The sequence below is a fragment of the Uloborus diversus genome, unplaced genomic scaffold (genome assembly GCF_026930045.1).
Source record: "Uloborus diversus isolate 005 unplaced genomic scaffold, Udiv.v.3.1 scaffold_12, whole genome shotgun sequence".
NCBI lineage: Eukaryota > Metazoa > Arthropoda > Arachnida > Araneae > Uloboridae > Uloborus > Uloborus diversus.
Window position 1 is genome coordinate 6,818,512 of NW_026557876.1, and position 27,185 is coordinate 6,845,696.

The following is a 27,185-nucleotide window of genomic DNA, read 5'->3' on the forward strand; positions in this document are numbered from 1 at the left end:
TTGATTACGTGAAACTAAAGCACCAAGACTAAATAACTACTAATAAGCATTAATTTAATACCAAGTCATCAGATTCCAATTTAGCTTTAGTTAAAATCCTTAAAAACAATCTTTTTTGCTCAACTCTGTTTTTCACATAGAAATCCAAACAATCTTAATGTAACATGTTCTTTTAACGATATAAACTGTATTTTAAAAATAGAAACAGGAAAGAAAAAGAGACTTGTTACAATTCGAAAACTCATCCATGTGACGGGAAAAAGTCCAACAAAATAAACATAATTAGTCGCACATCCTAAGTGTACCAAAATATGAGGCCTGTGAATGATAAACTTACACTACAATCAATAAACATAGCTAAAGAAACAACTTTCATATGCTGAAAAGAGTTAAGAACACTGAATGTAAAAAATAAAAAAAAGACAGACGATAAAATAAAGGATATGTCCGAATAGGGCAACCAATTTTTAAACTAATTTAAAATGAAATTCTAGATGGAAGCGTTGTTTTAAAATTTGGACAGCAGCCAAAAAAAAAAACATTTATTGGATTTTTACTTGCTCACGTATATGCAAAATGGCAACAGGAAAGAAATAAAAATTCCTGAATAACGTTATGTTAATTAACGTTTTAATTAATATCTCCGCTAATTAAAGTTGCACAATTACGAGATTGGTCCTATTGTTTTCTTTGGAAAATTTTAAATTTATCGGTATCTCGTTTGACTCTCGAGTCGCAGCAGTTCTCGAGAAGATAGATCTTCAGACAGACAGACAGACGGACGCGAACAGATTTTAATATATAGTAGATTGTTACAATAACTAAATAACTGTGTGATGTCGCTTTTTGTCACCCTCTCCTCTTTTTCTTGTCACAATTTCATGAACCCGTCTCCTCCTCAAAGCATGACATCACTTGTAGATGACCCTTTTTACAATATCTTAACTGCAATTTACTAAACAATTGTGTTTTTAACGCAATCACTTAATATCTACTTATGTATTTTTAAATATTTATATAACAACTAGACAACCTGACTTTTGCTGCTGAGAGTGTGGTAGTGGGAAAAACAATAACCATAAAACTTGAGAAACAGCCAAACACCATTTAAGCATATGAAAAATTATCATATAAGCTTTTGGTTGTGTTGGTGAGCTTTTTGCACTGATGAAGAGGCTCCATTGTAGCCTTGAAATAGCTATATGCTGTATCTACTCCAATATTTGTGCTTTATTTACGTTGTTTTTCACTTTAATCACGATTTAAGCATGTTTTACTTCACTTATGAAATGTCTTAGATATCTAATAAAATTTTCACCTTCAACTTTTATGACTTAATTACGATCAATTTGTAAATCACATATTTATGAAAAAAATAAATGCACGAAATTACTACATTGAAATCGCCTTTGTGACGAAGTTAGTTGTCGATCAAAGTATTTTAAGTTACTGTCATAGAAGAAGATTATGCAGTCTTGAACCAAAAAAAAGAGTTTTGAAGGAGTTAAAACCTAAACGAAGAAGAGCTTTTAGAAATGACAAAGGCGGCCAAAACCACCAAGGATACCGACTTTGGTGACCACAACCAAAAAAATCATTGTGAAAGCTACGCAAATCCTAATCACAGCATTAACACGCTGCCAAGGTAGGTTTGCCCGAACCAGAGTAAAAAACTAAAATCCTAATTGCGCCATAAAAATACAACTCATATGAAAAATTAACATAATAAAATTAGGCTAACAGTATTTTGTTCACTTACTTCAAACGTTCATATTCATTAATAAACTTGTTATAGACATTTGGTGATAACATTTTTATTTCTAATTGAATTTCAAATTGAATTTTACTTCCATCACTCAGAAGAATAATGCAAGAAATGAAAACCAGACAAGAACTCTGGAAAATATACAAAACAATGAATAAATAACTTTAAAGGGAAAAAGGCATAAAAATATATTGGAGAAAAAAATAGATTTAACTGTGTTAAATCTTTATTTTTTTTTGCGTGTGTACCGGCAAGGTGGGGGGGGGGGGGCTCGAAGTTTGGTTTTTTCCGGAGGGGGTACGCGATGGTCTGAAGTTTGGGAGTCTCTGGCTTATTGGTTGCATTAAATTTCTATGAATTGGTGCAAGGGGAGGGGACAGAACTCCTTAAGTTCGCCAGGGGCACAAGCCCCCATTGGCGCGCCACTGGTTTCCGATATCCTTAAATTTAGGTATTTAAAAAAAGGAAAACGTAACACTTCAAAAACAATCAAACTTACAGATTCCATCTTTCTTCGAAACAATATTTCACTTTTTTCTGAAGGATACTTCAGGAGTCTTTTAAGGAAAGTTCTTTTAAAATGTATTCTGAAAAGAAAACCAAAAAAGGACAGCACAGGTGAGACTTATCAACAACGATTTTGCAATTTTTATGCTAGAAAATTACAAAAAGAAATGGAAAGATAAACATTGCAAAAACAGCCATTTAAATTAACCAATTAAAATAATTTATTAATAGTAACATGAAAAATCCTCTGGAAAGAGTTCAATATCTTAAGTGAGAGAATTCTGTCCATCTCTTAATAATTAGACCTTTGTCTCTACATTTGCTTTTGTCCGCAGCTTATACCTTCATCCTCACATCTGCAAAAAGGTGAATGTACATGAGGCCATGGTGAAAAAATATTCACTAACTTTCCGTTATATGGCCTTCCAGTGTTATGCACGTGACTTTTTGACACTTTTTTGCAGATAACTATAAAAACCAATTGATATTTTTCTATTTTTCTCAATAGTTTTTATTGGAGTAACAGAAGACATGCAGGAGTTTTTAGGTGGTAGTTTTTTTTCATATGATAATTCTAAATTTTGCTTACAAAATTTTAAATGCAGCGTTACATACTCAGAAAATCTGAAAATAAGCTATACCCAGGGTTTGAAAATATCATGATATTTTCAAAAATATCAGACATTTTGATGTACAGTGGCTCCCAAAAGTGTTCGTACACCTACGACTTTCAATGAAATAGGCCCTTATCGATTGGTTAGAATTAATATTTCCGAATAGGTATTTTATTATAAGATCTATGATCTATTTTTAACAAAACTACATGAAAACTTTTAATAAAACATTAAAACTCAATTTTTTAAAAATCAAAAACCAAAAAGTGCCGGAAATTTTATCTCACAAAAGTCTTCGTACACTTTGAAAAAATGTCAAAAAATTAGTAAATAATCAAACTTTTTACTAAGTTATTATTTAGTAGAATATCATGCAGTAACAACAACAGCCTTTAAACGTCTGGGAATAGATTTCATTGTTTTTTCTTTCTTTTTTTGTGCAATTTCTGAGTAAGTGTTCAGCCGCACTACGAGTCTTACTGTTTCTAGTTCGCTTTTTATTTCAATGGTGTATTTTCGTAATCTAGCCACCAGATATCTCCAAATATGTTCCATTAAGTTTAAATCTAGCGATTGAGGAGATATTTCTAAGCTTAAGGACAAATTTTGAGGCGCCAAACGCGAATCGTTAGTTCTTATCGTTATCAAGATAAAAAACAAAGTTGTTTCCGATTACCAAATTTTGGGGTAATAGTTTCAAATTGCTTCTTAAAATATTTAAATGAACAGCATAATTCATTATTTCATCAAAAAATTCTAAATTTCTGATTCCTGATGCTGAGATGCACCCTCACACAAGAACACCTTCACCGTCCTGATTAACTGATCCAACTAAGTTCTTAAGATTAAATTCCTCATTTTTTTCTTTCATTTACAATTATACAACAATTTAACCCAAAATGTTGAATTTATTTCCGTCTATGAGTAAGACGTTGTTCCAAAACGTTTTGACCTTATTTATCATTGATTTTACGACGGAAAGTGTAAGCTTACTGTTTTTCGTACGAACAAGAAAATTTCTGCGGGAAGCGGTCCTATTTAATCTAGCTAATCAGAGAACTTAGCGAACAATTTTAGGTAAAAATTAAACGTAAAATGTTTCATTCAATTCTGCAGAAACATTTTTAGTTCTGAAATGTGTATTTTTCATATTTTTTTTAACTGTAGACATTCGATCAGACTTTGTTAACTTTGCCAGTTGACCTTTTCTTACCTTGTTTTCGATCCGATTCTTGACTTTAAAGCATTTTATCAAGCCCTTCACCATAGAATGGTATAAATTAACCAATTTAGAGACATTTCAAACCAATTTACGGCTACTGTGAGGGAAAAAATCAAATTTCGAATCGTGTTTGTTGTTTTTTACGCATACCTGCCATTTTAAAATATTAAGCAAAATATTAGGGAATGAATACACAAAAAATTAAAGGCAAATGACTTTACAGTATCATTACAATGATTACAATGCAAAAATAATAAAAAAACCACATATGATAATTCTAATTATGAATTTATTCGAAACTATTTCAGTGTACGATGATTTTTGTGGCGTATTTTTTCTCTGACTCTTCGTTTTTTTACAAATTTCAAAAATAAAATCTGGCAATATTCTAAAAAAAAAACTACTGGGTTTTATTCAGAATGACATAGGAATGGTGTGAAAAAAAATTGGACTTTATATTCGAATTCAGTTTTGAGTTATTTTGGTTTTACTACAAAATTTCAAGGTGTACGAACACTTTTGGGAGCCACTGTATGTTCAGTAAGTTACCGCCCTATAGCCAGGGCTAAGGCAGAAATACATGAAATACACCTCCAACTCAGTCAATTCCAGCCGAGGACTGCAGTTTCGTGCTTATTAGCACTCATCAGCCCGGCATAGGAGTGACTGAGCTGGAGGCGGAAAACCTCTTAAGGAAGCCTAGAACGCCAAACAAACTGGTAGCTAATACAGAATTAGCACTGAACCAGGCCTTCAAAATTCGAGTTGAACCGAACCATTGTTTTGGTCACTCATCTGGTCAGTGCTAATTCGTTATTAGCTACCAGTTTGTTTGGCACTCTAGGTTTCCTTAAGAGGTTTTCCACCTCGGTCACTCCTATGCCGGGCTGATGAGGAACACGAAACTGCAGTCCTTGGCTGGAATTGACTGAGTTGGCGGTGTATTTCATGTATTTTGATGTATATTGGATGTTTTGATATATATCTAATATTTTCAACTCATACAAACTAAAGTCTTCAAAATAAGTAAATGCATCCTCAAAAACTCTTTATTTTCATATATAAAGGGTGTTTTTTAGAGGTTTAGAACTTTAGGTTGGCAACATTGTTTGGTATGCGCGCCATTTTGAAAGTTGTCACTTGTTTTGTGTTTAATTTGGTTTGCCATTTCATCATGAATAGACAATAAGACAATGCACCCTCTCACACAGCACGTGTCACAACTGATTTATTGAAAGAAATGTTCGGTGAACGAATAATTTTGCGTAATGAACCCGTGAATTGGCCTGCAAGATCATGGCTATTAAACACTGCAGGACTATTGTTTGTGGGGCTATGTAAAGTCTCTGATCTACATGAATAACCCACAAACGATTGATGCATTGGAAGAGAACATTCGCCACGTTATCACTGACATATGGCCTGCACTGTGACAAAAGGTGAGAGAATTGGACTTCCCGATTGGACTTACTCCGAGCCAGCAGAGGTGGCCATATGCCGAAAATCATATTTAAATAAAAATGGCAAAGAATCCTCCTTTCGAGTAAAGCCAAATTCATGGCAATTAACACCATATAACTATGTTTTATTTGAACCTAAAGTTCTATACCTCTAAAAAAAACACCCTTTATTATTACAATATGTAGACTTAAAATTAAGACGTCTTTCATAATTTAAATCTAGTATTTCATTTTACATTTTTATCAACATTAATGGAGTTAATTTAGCATTAGCTTTTTTACTTATTTTTCTTCTGTTAGCTACTTTTACACAGTTATATGATACAGAAATAAAAAAATATGCATTTGTCAATGCACAGTCAAAAGACATTTTCTTTTTTTTTCTGCCCAGCTATTAATATTTAATTAAGCACATTTAGTTTGAATTAAAATTGTTACATTACTAATAATTTTATGAATATAAAATACAAGTAAAAAAAGGAATATTATATTACTTTGTTATATTAATGATGCATTAATACACCATAAAAATATATTATTTAACCTTTTGGCTTTTTTTTAATAATAAATGAACAATACTACTATGAGTAATATAAATTTTTTAATGAAAATACAGTAGTTAAAAAAATAGATAGAGAAAATATCATGATATTTTCAACATAAATATTGGATATATATCGTGATATATATTGACTGATATGTATCGGCGAACTTCAGCTATACCTCATATAATTTTGCGATTTTTTGTCAAGTTTTGAAAGATAAATGAACAGTATTTTTTGTACATGTGTCTAAGAGTACTCGTAGCAAGACAATATAGATGCACGCGTACATGCCGTGGCTGGATACATTTGATGCTATGCAGATACATTTGCTGCAGATATGTACATTGGCTGAAAATTGTTATCAAACACTGATTATCTTCAAAACTTAAAGATAAATTAATGAAAAATGTTCATTATTGCTTTCACGAACATAAGATTGAAAGCAAAAAGGCATTTTCTTACTAAACATTTTACCTACCCACTGCATGTTGATTTTCATTCCTGGAGATAGTTTTAAGCTATGCCCACAGATACTTTATATTTTTATCTTGCTATGAGCACCTAGATATTAAGTAAATATTCCACAATTTTTTTCCTAAATCTTGTACAATGGCAATAAAAAATATTTTTTTAGCATTATGTATGTGACTACATGCAGCAATGGGGGGGAGGGGAGGCAAACCTCCCTCTCTAGGTTTTGTTTCTTATTAAAATCCGGTTTACGTCGGATCTTTGCCAAATCCGGTAGAGGTTCTTTGGTACTCAGGAACTCAAATGGGGATTTTTTGTCCCCCTGGAGGGGAGGGTTTTGACCCCCTGGGAGTTTTCCTTACTCAAATTCAGTTTCCATCGGATCTTTGCCAAACGTGGCACAGAGGTCCTTTGATGCTTAAGAACTTATTTTGCCCCTGGAATAAACTTCTATACGAAGCAAGTCTTTAAACTAGACAAAAAGTTGTCTTAAAATGGAAAATAATGTGCGTATTTGTAAAAAGATAAAATAATCCATTAAGTAAAAACAATGACATTAAAAAAACCTGAAAAGTGCATAAAAGCACAAAAATATCCCAATTGAAATGCAGGAAAATAAATAGCTCGAGTCATTAAAAGTTTCATTAAAATACGATAAACTCTCCTAGCGTCACTTCTGATTAACTAGAACGAGAGATGCAAGAGCCAACTTTGTCCTTAAATTTTAATTTCATAGAATACATTCGAATCAGAAATTAATTCATTTCCTACTTTTACGAAATTAAATTCTGTAAAATAGTCTGTACCTTTATTACTTTCGAGAGGAAATGTTCCAGTGCTACGCAAAACAGAACTGCAAACACTAAGCACGCTAAGCACAGTGGTTAAGTAAAGAAGAGAGGTTTCTGCAAAGGGTTTCTTCTCTCCAATACGAAGCACATTTTCCGCGCGTTCGGGGAACCTCACTGGTCGACCGGTGAGTAACCGGTAACCGCAGCGTTCTATCATATGTGGGTTGCCTCACCGGTTACCATTTTAAGCTGTTGATTGGTTGATTGAAACACGTGATCAGTATCTGTCAGGAGATCGGTTAACCGGTAGCAACCGGTTGAGTTCGTCGAACGCAAGCAATAAAAGCTTACGTTCGACGAGCACAACCGGTTAGTTAATCACGTAACAGCTAATGATCACGTGCTCCAATAACGCTGCGGTTAGTACCGGTTACTTACCAGTAGACCGGTGAGGTTCGTCGAACGCAAGGTAAGGAGTTTGTGGTGAAGATGTTCTTGTGTGAGGGTGCATATCAGCATCAGGACTTGGTAGTTTGATTTTTTTTTTTCATCAAAGTAATGAATCATGCTGTGTACAGACCCCGAAGTAGTTTTTTACGGAAAAAAGTAAGAAATAATGAAACAAAAATTAATAAAGTAGGAAAAAATTCACTTAAAAAAGTAGGAAAGCCCGTCTGATGAGTGCTAATAAGCACGAAACTGCAGTCCTCGGCTGGAAATGACTGAGCTGGCGGTGTATTTCACGTATTTCTGCTTTAGCCCTGGCTAATGGGCGGTAATTTGCTGAATATACCTTGCCTCGCGTTCAATCTTCGAGTTGAACCGAACCATTGCTTCGGTCACTCGCGTCTAGTCTGCTAATTCTATATTAGCTACCAGTTTGTTTCGCACTCTTGGCTTCCTTAAGAGGTTTTCCATCTCCAGCTCAGTCACTTTCCTATGCCAGGTTAATGAGTGCAAATAAGCACGAAACTGCAGTCCTCGGCTGGAAATGACTGAGCTGGCGGTGTATTTCACGAACACCTAAGGTGTTGGTTTAAAGCGCCCAAATCACTCGAAAACTTATGTACGGCTCATAGCATCGGTCTTGAAAGCTTGTTGAAACATTTGGTAAGCTAATCCGTTGCCCACTTTTCAAGCAGGAGAGCAAAATTTCAACTTTAGTTTGTTCTTTTAAATCTGCCATGCAATGAGTTCGCAGGCGGAAAGAAACAGCACCTGAGAAAACCAACCCTACGAACAGACGGTATCAATTAAACTGACGCCACTTGCACAGCTGGTTTGTGAAGGTCTCTACTTGAGTCATCTAGCAGGAGAACACTCTACTACATCTAGGATTGGCATCGCACCATTAGTCCGGTTTCATTTGGGTCCCCCCCCCTCGTATATGGACATTTTTTAAAGTGTACGAAGACTTTTATGAAAATTTTCGGCACTTTTTGGTTTTTTAATTTAAAAAAAATTAAGTTTTAATATTTAAAAAAACAACGAGCTGATGTGTGCATCACATGACTTCCTTTAACTCCAATTTTAATGTCATTTTCCCATTATTGGCAATTTTAATGTGATTCAATAGTTTACTCTCTAACTATCACCAAATTAAAACCAGATTTAAAAAAAAAATTGTCGCCAAGTTGGTGACAAAACTTGGACTGGCGATATATCGCCAAGTGTCCGCCAAATAATAACACCACTTGAGTATACATCGAAACAATGATTTCTCCCCAAAAAGGGGCAAAAGACCCTTTTAGAACCACCCGAAGGCAACCAAAAGGGGAGGTGCACAACTAGAACCCACTAGGAGTCTACGTACCAAATTTCAACTTTCTAGGACATACCGTTTTTGAGTTATATGAGATACATACGCACATACATGCGTACGTCACGAGAAAAGTCGTTGTAATTAACTCGGGGAATGTTAAAATGGATATTTCGGGTGTTTATACGTTCTTAGGCACTTATCCGCGTGTGGTCGGGTTTAAAAGGGCAGATCAAGTTAGGTTACTCCAAAAACGGATAGGGGGTTGGAATTTTTTTAGGACTGGCCCGGTCGCATATTAACAACCTTTACTCAGCCAGGGACCTTGTAACAGTTTTGGGATTTCTGATTGGACAGCCAACGCAAATGCATCAGTCATGTTTTTTTTATTCATCCAACGCATGATAACAAATTTCCTCCTCAGAATATCTGAATTCACGTTTGAATCTCCTTCGAATAATGTCTAGAAGATCTTATTTCGAAATGAAAAAAAAAAAAAAATAGAGCATGTAAAACAAGTTATAAACAAGATGGATGGCGTTTTCACTTGGTAGCCAATAAGTAGTCTCCAAATTTGTACATGGTCTCTAGCAAAGTAAAAGTCGTTTATATGCGGCGCGCGGTCATTCGTTCACGCACGTAAGTAGTGCTGATCTAAAAATCAGCAACTAGGCTAAATCTAAAAATTAGTAAGTAGTGTAGATCTAAAGCCGTAAAAAAATAGTTTCATTTAGTCGGGTTTCGATAACATTGGGAAGTTTAATGTTGTTGGAAAGGAGGTTGAAGAAAGAAATAGGAATGTCTAAAAATAAATTTTAGTACTTTTTAAGTAAAGATGTCAGCATTCTACACTCAATAAATCATGGCCAGAAATACTTTTTTTTTAACTGTGCCCGCAGATAATCGGGAGTTAACTGTATTACTTCAGATAACATGTTAAGATTCTGCGTAAAATCATCGCGCCACTTAATTCTTATAGGCCGTGACAATCGCTGAAACTCATGGCAACAAAGAGGTCGCTACAGGGAACCCCCGTTTCCATTCCGTTGCCATTGATTGGTGGATGCAGGGATTCCGTTCAGCGCCTCTTGCGGTCAAAATGGGCGACGTCCAATCAAAACTAAACAGAATTTGAAGTGTTGGCATTGATTGGTGGATGCATGAACTGCATCGGTTTAGCACAGAAAAGTCATAAATTGTCAACGCCCGTTAAGCGTCAGCGCCATCTAGTGGGGAAATGGTAAAATAAATAGAAACATTAGGTCATGTGACACATGACTGTCATTTATTGAAAATTAAAATCATGGTTTTGGTCACGATAGATTTTTTACAGCAACAGAACCTACATTAACAGGTAGGAGGTATTATTTTTTATTTTTCGATAACTTTTTTTAATTTTTTTTTCGCGTGATAACCGAACTTACTCTATCACTTATTGTAATATGTGCAGTGGTTTCGAAAATATGATTTTTTGAAACAGGGTCCATCATTGGTGTTCAATCTGTGTTACTACATTTATTTAAAAAATATATATATACAATAAATAACAGAAGACAGAAAATGTAATATAAATTCAAAAAGACAATATATTACACATTGATCTTTGCTGTATTATTTACAATATTATAATAGTATTTTTTGTTCCTTAAAGTTTAAACATAAATATGCAGTAAAAAGCACTTAATAAGACAACGGAGTCATTTTCAAACAGAGTTATTTAGTACATAAAATACACCGCCAGGCCAGTTATTCCATCCGAGGACTAGTTTCGTGCTTTTTAGCACTTATCAGCCCGGAATAGGAAGTAACTGAGCTGGAGACGAAAAACCTCTTAAGGGGAGCCAAACAAAGTGGTAGCTAATGTAGAATTAGCACACCAGACGAGTGATCGCAGCAATGGTGCGGTTCAGCTCAAAGATTGATGGCAAAGCATGATAGTTTGCTGTAAGTTACCGCCCTAAGCCAGAGGGCTAAGGCAGAAATACATAAAATACACCGCCAGCTCAGTTATTCCATCCGAGGACTGCAGTTTCCTGCTTATTAGCACTCATGAGCCCGGAATAGGAAGTAACTGAGCTGGAAGCGCTCCTCTAGCTCAGTTACTTCCTGTTCCGGGCTCATGAGTGCTAAAAAGCTCGAAACTGCAGTCTTCGGATGGAATAACTGAGCTGGCGGTGGTAACTTACTGCAGAATTATTTAGTGTTCCAAAAAGTTACTGGTGGGTTTGAAAAAAAAAAGTTGGAAATGCTAGGAAAGCATAGTTCTTGCTCTTATTCCTGCACGAACCACAAGGTTTGACACCTTTATGTTGATAGTTTTTGAGTTAATGATGTGAACTGTCAAGGAACCTAAGTCACAGTGGTGTCACATGTGTTCGAGTTTCTAAGAGCAGGAAACACTGCAATAAATGATGTGATGAGTACAGCTGAAGTTGTACACAAGAACTTTGATTGGCATCGCAGATAAAGATGGCAGGAGCATGGGCACCCATATAGGGAAGGGGGGGGGGGGGCAAGTAGGGGCTCAAGCCCACCTTAGAAATGAGAACTTTCTTGCTTTTAATTCCTTTTTTCTTTGCAAAAACGTAAAAACATTTCCTCTCCAGTCATAATTGAATACGTTATTAAAAATGACAAATTTTAATAACTCTGATCTGTACAGAAATCGGTTTCCATGAGGGAAATATCTGAGCCCCCCCCCCCCTTAAAATTTTTCATATAGTCGCCCATGGGCAGGAACCACGTGTGTCTGAAAGGAGCTCATAACCGCTTATTAAGCATAGTAATTAGTACACTAGACGTTAAATCATGAATATCAGAAATTTGCGACTGCGCATGCGCGCGGACTTAGCTCATTGGGCTTTCTGTTTTAATTTTCCAGTTTTTTTGAGCAATCACGATTGCTTATTGCTTTCATCTGACTGTTTTTGGCGTCCTATCATTTTATTTTCCCACCGCCACCCTCCGCACCATCACCGTCGACCGGCTCCTCACGATGCTGCTAGCCGTCTCCAGGTTGCATCCATGTCCTACACACACAACTACACACACACACAAACACATACACCTACACATACATACACACAAGCATACATACAGACACCTACGCGTACACACACACACAACTACCCACAAATTCATGCCTGCACACAGACACAAACACATATGCCTACACACATACAAATATGCCTACACACATACACATATGCCTACACACATACACATATGCCTGCACACATACACATATGCCTACACACACATACACATATGCCTACACACATACACATATGCCTACACACACATACACCCTACACACAAACACACATACCCCCCACACACAAACACTCACGCCTACATACACACACTCGTGATTGCGAAAAACATAATTTGAATTCAAGATGTCAAAATTCAAATTATTATTATTTTTTTTTTTAAGCAGAGCAAAGAATTAATGAATGAGACTATAATGGTGTCTGCCCAGTTTCACCGACACGAAATTTCCTTCCCCCTTGTTTTTCAGTTTTAATCATACCTTTTGGTATATTTAAGGGGAAAGAAGGTTTAAATGTCGGAGAAACTGGGTTAAACTTTTAGAATATTTTGCGTGACACACTATATGAAGGTATACACATATGAATTAACTTTATAATTGTAAGCGAAAAATGGCACTTCAATATTTATTGGTTTGCTTATTTTCTAAATAATGCATTTGACACAAACATAACACATTATGAGTTTTAAAATGTATGAAATATGAGTGTGGATATCCGTGTTTCGCAGCGATTTGTCAGCAGGTATAATTTTTGTAATTAATTAAAGCAATACTGATGAAATGAGTCCGTGCGCATGCGCATTAACTGTGGCAAATTTGTGATAGCCGCGATATAACGTAGAGTGATGAGAACAGCTAATGTTGTGTCACACAATAATCTTGGTGAACATTTTCCAAGTTCTTAGGTCATAATTGTTGAGAGAGTGTCAGATATCCAAGCCGAAGTATTCAACAACAATTCACCATTCGACAAGTTCTGATATTTTCTCAAAATTAATGTTAGACCAATTTACTCTAAAGTCGTATGTTCGAAAATAGAAGTCGTAAGTCTGTGAGTCCAGCGCGTTTACGCTTCTTGACTTCTATTTCTCAAGCAAGTGTCAGACGTCGAAGCAACAATAAACTAGAAAATGTCATGGAACGTTTAGTGAAAATCATTTCAGCCAAAGGACGAATAAAACAAAAGTCATCAGTCTTTGTGCATTGAACGCAAAGTTCTTGAGTCATTACCGTTGGCTGAGTGTCATGTATCCTCAAGCAGTAGTCATCAACCATGATCAGTTGGCACAAATTAGTATTGGTGCAAACTAAGAGCAGTTGGCACAAAATTCGTACGTAGATAACATAAATTAGTGTCATCAAAAATGCAGAAACTTCAACTGTAGTCGAAACAAATTTACAAGTCCGCGCTAAAATACTTTCCACGGTGTGTTGCGAAAAGTCATCACTTTCAAAATTGAGGTCTGATAAATGAGCCGTTCAGCTGTCAAATCAACTAGATCCATAAAGAGAGATATATATACACACATATCTCTTATATAATTAAAAACTGAGCGTATCTATCTATGTCCAAGCTTCTTCTCCCGAACGACAGTGAACTGACCATCGAAGCAGGTATCGATGGATTCGTCATCTACCCGTCTTTATGTTCGGCTATTTAACCTAATCCTCCGATAATAATTAGCGGAGATTTCAATTAAAAACTATTCATTATGACACTTAGATTTTGACATAAAATCCCTATTTTTCGAAGGCTTTCCTCCATTCAAATGATTATTCAGTGCTTCATCTCAACTTTCCGCAAAAACGCTTTTATAAAAATGTATAGCGGTGAAGAAAATCATTGAGATGAAAGGTCTGTTGGCACTTTTTTTTTCTCGAATATGAACAGGAAAAATTCTTGTTTTTGTTTTGAGGCTTTTCCTGTAATCAGGGGATTTTAAATGTTTACTTTTTGGGGGGTTTTCCGCAATCTGCCGCAAAATTTCACTGACTTTTTTTTTTGTGTTTTTGGTTCAAGCTTGAGTGTTGAACTCGCGTCACTTGACATAACTTTTATTTTCGAGGTGGGCCGTGCAAAGCCGGGCGACGCAGCTAGTATATTATATATATATATATATATATATATATATATATATATATATATATATATATATATATATATATATATATATATGATTTGTATACTAAACTACTTATATGGCGACCTTTACGAATTAAAATAAAGCAATACTCCAAAGGTGGAGTTAGTCGACTTGACTTGAGAACAGCTCAATTAAGACACAGATAATCACTTGAATGACTTCAATCAAAATCATCTGACACAGCAGTTATTGGCAAACGATAAAAGCTCTCTTGTGACTATTTCACAGGGGGTGGAGGGACTCTCGATAGCTCATCAGCTAATAATTGCTTGAAGGTCTTGCTCGTAGTTCGCAATGAGCAGCATGATGCTGATGCCAGTAGATATGCCCAATACTTGCACGGCTAGCTGATATGCTACGGAACTCTGCTCATGTGGCACTGATGAAAGCTCCGGTAACTGCAAAAGAATGGATTGTAATAGATTCGAAATAATATAACACTTTTCGCATTATTGAAGTTGAACAGAAAATTTCGAAAAGGACCTACTGTCTGACCATCGGTTACATGGAAAGGCTAATATCCGGTTTGTAGGCGGAAATGGACGTATCTATTAGTTTATAGGGGTGTTAGTTGGTTTGTTTCAAATGTGCACTTTTGCCTCTCTATTATTTAGCCTTCGTTTTGTAAAAATGAAAATTTGCTCACAGCAACATTTTTTAAATCTAAAGTATATTCGATCTATATTCTCACGGCAGAAATTGATTTATTTATTCACAACAAAGTTTTGAGCTTACTATTTTGCTTCTACGTTCCTGAACGAAATGAAAATATTTTATTTTGCTTTTGTTGTTTCCATGGTAACTATTTTTGTTTCCCCTTATTTTATTTTTGAGAAATTTTATTTTATTTTTGAGATAAATGATTATTTTATTTTTTTTATATTATATTATTTTATTTTTTCTTATTTTATTTTTGAGATAAATGAATAAGGCACTAGTGACATTATAAAACGCGTGCATCAAAATCCCATCGCTATTTTTCCTTCTCCCCTTCTAGATTCATTCAGATGGAATCGTCTTTACTTGGCAGATTGCCAAATTACATACAATCCGTGGTCAAACAGTATTCGCAACTCCAATAAACTATAGTGCAGCTACTGTCTAATGGCGGATGAAAAAGGTAAAATAAACAAATGCTTTAACATATAACTTGCTTTGACGCTTAGCGAATGACAATAATTTTTCATCGTGTTGGTTGGTGGGAAGCTTTCTTTTCTATTCTTCTGAAATTATATTACACCATAAACTGTCTGAAGCCTATAATTTACCCCAAAGAAAACACGTAGAATGGAATGTTTTACCTCTTTCTTTAGTAATATTAATCACCGCAAGGTATAGCGTATTCGAAATCTGGAGTTGCGAATCTCGAGTTTTTTTTCCCTCCAAAATTGACCTTTATACTTTTTTTTTTTTCATGTATACACGTATAAGTCTACATTTTTTAGCAGAAAAAGTGAATACTGGTGAAAAACAGAAGACTTTCCGCAACCAATTCCGAAAAGGTTCGTAGCTCACCGACATTAAGCCTTTTTGAAGACTTTCTGAAGGTATTTGAAGTCTTTCGTGAAGACCTTCAGCAGTAGTAGACGATAGATGCGGTATCAGAGACGGACGTTGAAGAGCGTTTGTAAGTAAACATCATGGAGGAATATTTTTGCATGAAAATGTTATCCCAATGTTTAAAAATATAGTGAAATGTAAAAGCAATTTTGAATTTTTTTTAAATGTATGTCATCCAGTTATTCCGTCTTGCTACCAAAGTCACAACCCAAACACTTTATTACGTCGGACCCCGATTTAACGAACCCCTATTTAACGAATTTCGCGATTTAACGAATATTTCTTTTTCCTCGACAAAAATGAAGGCAAAACCCCCTATTTACCAAATAATAAACCCCGAATTAACAAACTATTTTAACAGCCGAAAAATTTTATTTTTGTTAATTGGAGTTAGGAAATATTGAATTGTTTTCCAAATGTTATATCCATATTGTTCGAAATAGAAAAAGACTTTTCTTGGATTAAATAAGCAATTTTTGACGTGCAAGGGGGCAACCAATGACTATTGATAGAAAGCGATAGTAAAACTCCCATTAAAACTTACTTTTTCAAGTGCTCTACATGGTCTGGAGACTAAAAACTTATCTCATGCAGTAGGCTGCAAATGATACAGTATTTTCCAAGCTCCAATAAGTCGAAAGAGAACTATTTCGAGTCAAATACCAAGGAAATTGTCAAACATCTATTACCCAGTAGTTTAAATTTTCAAATTAACTAGGGTGTAATAAGTCGTGAAATGCTGAATAAAAAGTTTCTAATTTAGCTTCACTTTCTAATTATGGATATTTTTGCGTAGTTGCTCATCGGGCTCCATATGCTGGGCTCCCAAAATGCTTGGCGCCCAAAATGCTCGGCACCCAAAGTTCCCGGCGCCCAATCTTCCTAGACCGCCACAAGTCGAAAAATATTGAGGGGTGTTCTGTTATCTAGAAGAAACTTTTTTACATGTAGTTTTGAACCACCCATAGACTAATAATAAGAATAGACCGAGCAATGGCAACCCTTTTGCTGCTCATAAACCAAACCATGTGACTGGTGGATATCCTAGCAACAGCGGGCGTTGGTCGTAGCAGACGATCAATGCTGGCGAGAAATAAAATAAATACAATTGATGGAACACGGAAGAATGATCTTTTATGGAGTTCGATTTGTAAATTTGTTATTGTAAGTTGTAAATATTTTGTTAATATAGTGAGTTTTTCGTTTAGATAGTACTGTGCATTTTCTTTAGTCAATTTCAATAACTCTATAAGCAATTAAAGATGCAAGCGCCCGAAAAGAATCGGCAAACGGTAAGATTTTTACCTACAATTTCAATTTAAGATACCGATTAGTACATTTTTGCGTCAACGCTAAACGTTTACGCCATTACGTTCACGCCAACGCTGAGGTAGCAGTTCCAAATGAAATAAAAGTTACTGAAAACTGTGATCAAAAACTAATTACTAACGTCAAAATAATGCATAACTAAAAGAAAAACAGTTTAATCTCTGCACTTGGAAAAAATATATATAATGAAAACACATTACGTCTTAAAATGCATGTCGTGTGCCAAACTATAGATAATCCTGCCATCTAGCAACCATGCTGCCCAAGTTTTCGCCAAGCCTCCCACCAGTCACATGATGTATCCATGAACCAATTTTTTCATCAGCAAGTCTGGGAAAGCTCGGTCTACTCTTATTATTAGTCTATGGAACCACCCTATAGTACATAGGTGTATTATCTTACCATGTCGACCAGGGCTATGTAGAGGAACATGCCGGCTGTTCCGGCGAACACCCAGCTGGTGGCGGAGTGGACGTTCCCCAGGGAGACGCCGATCACCATGCCGACGAAGCACAGCACCGAAGACAGCAGGTTGTAGAAGAGGGCCTGCTTCACCTTCATGCCCGTCTTCAGCAGCATCGCGAAATCGCCTGCAATAAGAGACAAGGAACGTTTTTTAGAATATCTGCCACCAGCAGTATCCTCAGGTTGTGTTCGATGAGCGTCCGGTAGCTCATCGGTTAAAATAATGACGTCATCTCCAATGCTTTAGCATTAGCTGACGTCACAGCTGTCAGGGCCGGATTTGGAAGGATGGAGGCCGCTAATCAGGGTTCGAAAAGATCGTCATACTTCCGAAAATATCCGATACTTTGATATATATCCGAATATTTTGATATATATGTGTGTATCCGATATTTTCGATCAGCACTTTAATAGTAAATACATCCTGAAGTTACTGCTATTTATGTTTTATTATTATTATAATTTATAGGGGAGAAAAAACGTAAAATTTGCTGACCCGTGAAAGTTAGGATAGTTTGTAAAATATTTATTGTGGGGGCCCTTTTGTTGTGGAGGTCCCGGGGCAGTAGCCCCGCCTGCCCACCCCTAAATCCGGCCCTGACAGTTGTCATGTGATCAATCGACCGGTCGTTACCGGTTGAGCTCGTCGAACGTAAGCTTATTCTCAAGCAATAAAATTAATATCTGAGAAATTCAAATGGCCGTTCTTTAACCCTCACAGTCCAATTTTTACCTGTCGCTTTTTTTTTTAAAATTATTATTTAACTAGAAAGTTTCTCGTCATGGTATGAAGGGTGAAAATTGCTTCTACATTTGAACGAACACTGAGAAAAATTAAGTTTTCAAAGATGAGTATATTTATGCTTTCAAATTTTCTTGGAAACCTTTTGTTTCAAATACGAGGACCCATGTTTTCAAATAGAGTGCTGAATTATTTCAAAAATGTGTACATACAATACTCAGTTTTGAAATTGTTAACATATTCAAAACTGAGCACAAATAGTACCTCAAAAATGAACACACATGTTGATTTGAGTATTTGATGAGTATTTGAATGTTTCAAATTTGAATACCACGTAGTCGGAGCCATTTTGACTCTTATCTGAAGAAAAATATTTTTGTATTGGAAAGGGTTCAAAGAAGGGTAACTAAATTAGTAAGGGGACTCTCAGATTTAGATTATGATACCAGACTTAATAGGCTTAACATGTATAGCCTGGAGCAAAGGAGAGTCAGAGGGGACATGATTCAGTTATTTAAATTTATCAAAATGAAAGATGTAAATGGATTAAATTTTTGCGGGGAAAGGGGTCATTGTTTCAAGCTATTTAAATCTCAGGCTAACTTGGAAATGAGGAAAAACTACTACTTTAGCAGGGTCGTGGGCACTTGGAATAGCTTACCGGAAGAGGCGGTAATGAGCAAGGGAGTGGATAGCTTTAAGAGGGCCATTGATCTTCATTGGGGACTAATTAACTGACTAGGGTCAGCCTAGCTGGGCCCAGAGCCTGTTGCTGGTCGTCACATTTGTATTTGTATAAATTTGAGTACTTTTTCGTCATTTTTGAAATGGTTGTTTTTAGAGTGAAGCCATTGCTTGTTTGGTGATATTTTGATGGTTGAAATTGTAACCCCTAACTCCAGTTGATTAACCCTACACTCCAGGAGGTAGCGTTCATTGTTGACCATTTTCACGTTTCTTCATTCCCCTGAAATGACACAGTCTTACCAGTAAAACAGTGAAGTAACCGGATCGAGTTCAGCCTCGCCACAAGCCTTTCCCTGCATGTTGAACATTACCAAAACATATTATCGAATAATCATGCCGTGGCGCGAGTTTCATTGTTGAAAGACGGGGGTTACTCGATCGTCGGCTATTACATATAAGAGGACGTGTTTATTTTGATGAGCTTTTTATCGTTGATTGTTTTTTGAGCAATCACGATTGCTTATTGCTCTCATTTGACTGTTTTGAATTCCTATCATTTTATTTTCCCGTCAGCACCACCGTCGCGTAGACCGGCCTCACGATGCTGCTCCTCTTGCGAAAACCGTCTCCAGGTTGCGTCCATATCCTACACACACACACGCATACACACACATGCCTACACACACTCATGCCTGCGCACAGACACAAACACACACTCATACCTGCACACAGACACAAACACATATGTCTACATACACATACACACACACAAACGCCTACACACACAACACGCACACACATGCATACATACACACACACACACACGCATCCACACATGCGCCTACACAAACACACGCGCATACATACATACACACGCTCGTGATTGCGAAAATCACAATTTGAATTCAAGATGCCAAAAATTCAAACTATTATTATTTTTTTACTTTTTTTCTGAAACCGATTAAAGATTTTTTTTATGGAAAAAATATATTAGCCGCATTGTTTAAAAAGTGCTACTACTTGATCCGTTCGTTTATTTAATTCTTAACCTATTGTTACAAATTCTGTAAATAGTAATTATTGTAGGAACGTAACCTGTAAATAGTTTCCCGTAATGAATATACAACCCCTTTTTCATTCGGCTAAAGTATACGACCCCTATTTTCTTTCTTTTCATTGATAACGGTCTACGCATTTCGCGAAGAGGTAAGAATGTTGTGGAAAATTCTTTTCGGTGTATTTAAGCCGTTAGCGATGGATAAACAGTCAGTTTGGATTGATATTTCGAGCTGAGGGCATTTTGCTCTGTTTATAGCGAGGCATTTCGCTGTGTTGTTTTCGTATTTGGAAGTAAATACGTGTGTAAACGTTGAGTTTACGGTGTTGTGTGATAATTGCTTAATTGCTGATGAATAATTTAGCAGTGGTTGAAGATCTTTCCTGTACATAGTGTAAATAAATTTCCTGTGTTTTTATCAAGAACTGTGTCTTCATTTCAAGAAAGTGGAAGTCGCACCGAATCCGTTACAATTGGCGCCCAACGTGGGGCCACTTCAGGACTTTCTTGCAGTAAGTGTGACTTTGGACATTTTTTTCATAAAGACTTTTTAAATTTGGACTTTAATTTTATGGTGATTACTCGCGCAATGGATGAACAATTAAAACAACTGCTTGATGCAATCAACTCTGTGAAGAGTGATATGGCGGCTAATCAAGAACAATTAAAAAATGATATGGCGGCTAATCAAGAACAATGGAAAAGTGATTTAATGGTGCTGAAAAAGGATTTAGCTTCTAACCAAGAGGAAATTAAAAACGACCTTACTTCGGTAAAGACTGTGATGGAAAATAAATTTAATGAGATAGAGCATCGAGTTGATGCTTTTGATGAAAAATTTGAAACAGTAGAAAACCGTATCGCAACAGTTGAGAATCATGTGGATGAGAAAATTAAAGACATGGAAAGGAGATTGGCGACCGCGGAAAGCAGCTCTGTACAGTTTTGCGCTCCCACATCTGTTGCTCGACCGTCCATTAAACTGGCCACATTTGATGGGAAAAGTTCGTGGCAGGTGTACAAAACCCAATTCATGATAGTGGCGGAAGCGAACGGATGGGACTCTGCTACCAAGGCCTGCCATCTTGCAGCATCCCTGAGAGGTGACGCAGCGGACATTCTTCAGACCCTTCCGGACAGCCAGCGCCTGGATTTCGCCGCCCTCACATCTGCGTTGGAGCTTCGCTTCGGTGAGAAGTGCCAGAAAGATTTCAGCCGACTCCAGTTGAAGTCCCGTTTCCAGAAAACCGGGGAAACCCTACAAGAGCTAGCGGCGGACGTCGAGAGACTGTCTCATCTTGCTTTTTGCGACTGTCCTGCGGATGTTCGAGACAACCTGGCACTCAACTACTACATCGACGGGGTTCGAGATCCGGAAATCCAGAAAGCTCTACGGATGGCGGATGTCAAAGACCTGAATTCTGCTGTTGTGTATGCGATGAGATACGAGGCCGCCCAAGAAGCAACCCGTGTGGATCGCCATCTAATCCGGACTCAGGAAGCTGTTGAGTCTGATTCCAGGTCGTCCCACCTCGCTGAACTTGAGAGGCAACTCGGTGACTTGACAAGACATCTGAGCAGCATAACAGCCCAAAAGAAACAAGAGCAGAAGTGCTGGAAATGCGGTAGTGAAGGACACCTGCGAAGGAGTTGTCCGGCTCGCCAAGCTACGCGAGGGAAGGAAATCACCACCACTAGAGCTCTGCAGATTTCCTCTTCTAGTAGTGGCAGTGATGGACTTTTCATTTACGCACATGTAAATGGGAACCCCTGCAGACTGATTGTCGACACTGGAGCCAATGTGACAATCATTAGGACAGATGTGGCTCGTGAATTTGGATTGAAACTGCTGTGGACATCGCCACGCGTAAGTCTCCAGACTGTGACAGGTGACAAAATTGAGATTGACGGTAAAGTGGACTTGGAAATAGTGTTTGGGAATGCCACCTACCATCATACGGCATTCGTCGCTAATATCACGGACCCCTTCATTCTCGGATTGGACTTTTTGAAGAAATATGACTTCACTCTCGACTTCAAGACTAATGAGCTGCACTCGATGAGAGAAGACATAGCCGTTTTCCCTGCAGAAAGTGATATAAAATCCGCTCATCAAATAATAGCTCAAACAGATTTATAGATTCCCTCAAGGTCAGAATCATTAATACCTGGCTCCCTTGAAGAAAGCAATAGTTTTCGATTTGGACTCATTGAATACCCTAACCTAAGCAATAACCTAAAAGGAGTGCTGGTAGCATCTACGCTTGTAGACCTTTCTAAGGATGTAATTCCTGTGAGAGTCGCCAACGTGAGTGAAAGGCCAAGGAATATCCGGAAAGGTGAAGTGTTAGCAACTTGTACTCCAGTAAACTGCATCATTAGAAGAATCAATTCCCCCGAGACTGTGTCTTCTGAGTCCTTGACATCGAAGTTAATTGGGAGTGCACCATTAACGAAAGACCAAAGAACTGCGGCGGAACAATTGGTGGATGACTTCAAGCATCTGTTTTCATCTACATCGGAGGATGTTGGCCGTACGAATTTAACGCAGCATAGGATCTACACTGGAGAACACCCCCCTATTAAACAGCATCCAAGACGACTACCGTTCGCCAAGAAGGAAGAGGTTGAGACCCTCCTGAAAGAGATGAAGGAGAATGATGTAATCGAACCTTCATCCAGTCCTTGGGCTTCTCCCATCGTCTTCGTCCGAAAGAAAGATGGCTCCACCAGATTTTGTGTCGATTACCGACGGCTGAATGAAATCACCAAGAAAGACAGTTACCCTCTTCCACGGATAGACGACACCTTGGACACTCTTTCCGGACACAAGTGGTTTTCGACCCTGGACTTGAAGAGCGGCTACTGGCAGGTTGAGATACACCCTGATGACCGAGAAAAGACAGCATTTACAACTGGACAAGGCTTATGGCAGTTTAAAGTGATGCCCTTCGGCCTCTGCAATGCACCAGCTACGTTCGAGCGTCTTATGGAGACAGTGTTAAGAGGACTTTTTTACGAATCCTGTCTGGTCTACTTAGACGATATCATCATCGTGGGACGCAGCTTCGAAGAACATCTGGCAAATCTTAGGAAGGTGCTGCAAAAGCTTAAGGAAGCCAATCTGAAGTTAAGCCCGTCCAAATGTAATTTGTTCCGCCGGGAAGTGAACTACCTTGGTCACATCATCTCTTCTGAGGGTGTGCAAACCGATCCAGAGAAGGTATCTGCGGTCAGGAGTTGGAGTCGTCCCGAAAACATCCATCAGTTGCGAAGTTTCCTGGGGCTCTGCACGTACTACAGGAAGTTTGTGAAGGGTTTTTCCAACATTGCACGACCTTTGCATAAGCTGACGGAGAGCAAGCAAAAGTTTGAATGGTCCAAAGAATGCGAAGATGCATTTCTACGACTGAAGGAGGCTTTAACATCAACGCCTATCCTCAGCCTGAAAAATCCTTCATCCTGGACACTGATGCGAGCAACGAGGGAATTGGAGCTGTTTTATCCCAAGAAATTGACGGAAATGAACATGTCATCGCTTACTGGAGCAAATGCTTATCAAAGTCGGAGCGAAATTACTGCGTCACCAGAAAGGAGTTACTGGCCATAGTGAAAGCTGTAGAACACTTCCATCATTACCTCTACGGCCGAAAATTTCTGCTTCGGACAGATCATGCCTCGTTAACTTGGCTTTTGAACTTCAAGAATCCAGAAGGCCAGATAGCCAGATGGATACAGCGGCTCCAGGAATATGACATGGAGATCAAGCATCGAAAAGGGTTATCTCACGGTAATGCTGACGCTTTATCAAGGAGACCCTGTCCTGAGAACTGCCACTATTGTTCCCGAATCGAGAAACAGTATGGAACGACTAGCCCTACCGCCTATCAGGTGACAGTGACTCCAACATCATCAGAACCTGATCCATGGAGTGATGACCAAGTTCGAAAAGATCAACTTGAAGACCCCGACATAAAACCAATTTTAGAGTTCATGGAAAGTGACAGTCGACGCCCTAGCTGGCAGGACGTTTCCATCTTCAGTCCTGCAACAAAAAGATACTGGGCTTTATGGAACTCACTCCATTTACGGAACGGCGTGCTACACCGGAAATGGGAATCTGACGACGGCAAGACATCTAGGTGGCAGTTACTACTTCCTCGATCCAGGATTTCAGATGTTCTGAAAGAAATACATAGTAGTGCGACTGGAGGACATTTTGGTGTCTTGAAAACTCTCAATAAAGTTCGGGAGCGCTTCTTCTGGAGCAAGGCGAAGGACGACGTGGAGAAGTGGTGCCATTCTTGTGACGCCTGTGCTGCTCGTAAAGGACCGAAGAAGAGAAGCAGAGGGAAGCTACATCTGTACAACGTTGGAGCTCCTTTCGAACGAATTGGGATCGACATCCTGGGTCCTCTACCAAGAACTGCTGATGGGAACAAATACATTCTTGTTTCCATCGACTACTTCACCAAATGGCCGGAAGCATATCCCATTCCAGATCAAGAGGCTACTACCGTAGCAGAGACTCTAGTCCAACATTGGATCTCGAGATACGGAACACCTTTGCAGATTCATTCCGATCAAGGGAGGAATTTCATCTCTGCTGTGTTTAAGGGCCTATGTCAAATTTTCGGAATTGAGAAAACTAGGACAACACCACTACACCCACAATCGGACGGCATGGTGGAGAGATTTAACCGCACAATCCTGAACAATCTCTCACTTATGGTATCCAGAAATCAACAGGATTGGGACAAGAAGCTACCTTTGTTCCTGCTGGCCTACCGCAGTGCTGTCCACGAGACTACTGGATTTGCCCCATCTCAGATGCTCTTTGGAAGAGAGCTTCGGCTACCTTGTGATCTCGTCTTCGGTCGTCCTCCGGATGCGCCTTCATCGCCTGAGGAGTACATCCAGGATCTCCAGGCCCGGTTGGAAGACGTTCATAACTTCGCACGAGAGCGAATCAACATCGCGGCGGAGAAGATGAAGACCCGATACGACACAAGGTCTACTGGACATGAATTCAACGAAGGCGACAAGGTTTGGTTATGGAATCCCATCCGACGGAAAGGTCTGTCACCCAAATTGCAGTCGCATTGGGATGGACCCTACAAAGTCCTTAACCGACTGAATGACGTCGTAGTGAGGATCCAAAAATCACCTAATGCAAAACCTAGGGTTGTACATTATGATCGGTTAGCCCCATACTATGGCCATAGTTCATGAGTATTACGTAAACAACCATGGTTGATAACATAAAAGTTGTAGATAATTTTTGCTTTTAATGTTTAGTAATATTTCTTGTTATTATTGTGTTTTCTGTATCTGTTAGTTATTAATTAATGTGTATATTTGTAAACTTGTGATAGAAGTTTGGCACCCTTTCTGGGGATTGTACTGCCCGGGACGTGCAGTCCTTAGGAAGGGGGCAATGTTACAAATTCTGTAAATAGTAATTATTGTAGGAACGTAACCTGTAAATAGTTTCCCGTAATGAATATACAACCCCTTTTTCATTCGGCTAAAGTATACGACCCCTATTTTCTTTCTTTTCATTGATAACGGTCTACGCATTTCGCGAAGAGGTAAGAATGTTGTGGAAAATTCTTTTCGGTGTATTTAAGCCGTTAGCGATGGATAAACAGTCAGTTTCGTTTGATATTTCGAACCGAGAAGATTTTTGCTCTGTTTATAGCGAGGCATTTCGCTGTGTTGTTTTCGTATTTGGAAGTAAATACGTGTGTAAACGTTGAGTTTACGGTGTTGTGTGATAATTGCTTAATTGCTGATGAATAATTTGGCAGTTGTTGAAGATCTTTCCTGTACATAGTGTAAATAAATTTCCTGTGTTTTTATCAAGAACTGTGTCTTCATTTCAAGAAAGTGGAAGTCGCACCGAATCCGTTACACTATCTATTTCATCAAGTGAGCGAGGCATAGAAATTAGCTCCAAATGTTAAAAGGATAATTTGCAGTCTCGGCTAATTTAGAGAACATTGATCAAATGCTAGGAAGTCGATGTTGGTATACGGGAAAGTAGGCTCGCTTCATTCTAGACGGAACTTCTTGTTGATTCCTTGTGATGTGTCTACTTATTAGATGCAGGTATGTGTGCATACTCGTTTTTTATCATTTGGCAAATGTCGGAATTTCTTTCTGTGAATTCTGTACCTCAGTGCTAGACTAACATAAGTCCAACGAGCTGATGTGTGCATCACATGACTTCCTTTTACTCCAATTTAATGTCCTTTCCCCATTATTGACAATTTTAATGTGATTCAATTGTTTACTCTCTAAATATCACCAACAGTGGCCAAACTAAAACCAAATTTTAAAACAATTTTTTTTTTTTTAATCTCCAAACTTGCCGCCGAGTTGGCGACAAAACTTGTCAACCAAAAGATTGGCGATATATCGCCAAGTGTCCGACAAATTATTAGGACTCGACCGATGCATCGGCTTGGCCGATGCATCGGCGCCGATGGTTCAACAATTTAGCCATCGGCATCGGCGGCCGATGCTAACTTGCAGGAAACATCGGCCCATCTGCCTTAAAAAAGATCGAAAAGCCGATGGAATTGGCCGATGTTTTTGAAAAAAAAAAAAAGACTTTTGCTGTTTTACTTTTTTATACGAAGTAAAGGGAGTTATGGTTTTCATATAAAATTGTTTAATTAAATTTCAGTATGAATTTCCATTTTAGTTACCCCTGAAAGAGTTTTTAATACTGCATTCAGGTACCAAACAAGTTAATTATTGCGTTGTTTCTTGCAGCTGGATGTACGTATGTATCTCTCCATAAGTCATAACTCAAAAATAGTAAGCTGTAGAAGGATAACTTTTCGCATGTGGGGTGTGCGTACATTCCAGTTGTGTACTTCCCTTTTCGTTTTCGATCGGGTGTTCTGAAAAGCCTGTTTACTCATTTTTTGTGGCTATTAATTACTTATTTCAATGCAAAACTAATATAGCGTCTCAGACTGACGATCATTTGGTGATATATTGCCGA

The 27,185-nt window shown here is 37.9% G+C and overlaps 2 protein-coding genes across 2 annotated transcripts in view; both read right to left on the reverse strand.

The window, feature by feature from the left end:
* Window positions 1-7,456, reverse strand: part of LOC129232485 (ankyrin repeat and protein kinase domain-containing protein 1-like) — a 33,735-nt gene extending 26,279 nt beyond the window's left edge. The window contains exons 1-2 of the mRNA XM_054866630.1: window positions 7,391-7,456; window positions 2,265-2,352 (exon numbers count right to left, since the gene is read on the reverse strand). Of these exons, the coding sequence (XP_054722605.1) occupies window positions 2,265-2,273 (9 nt within the window). The 5' untranslated portion in view covers window positions 2,274-2,352; window positions 7,391-7,456. The remainder of the gene's footprint in view (window positions 1-2,264; window positions 2,353-7,390) is intronic.
* Window positions 7,457-14,584: 7,128 nt separating this feature from the next.
* LOC129232446 (zinc transporter ZIP10-like) overlaps window positions 14,585-27,185 on the reverse strand; it is a 48,695-nt gene continuing 36,094 nt past the window's right edge. Inside the window, 2 exon segments of the mRNA XM_054866592.1 lie at window positions 14,585-14,728; window positions 17,622-17,809. Of these exon segments, the coding sequence (XP_054722567.1) occupies window positions 14,585-14,728; window positions 17,622-17,809 (332 nt within the window).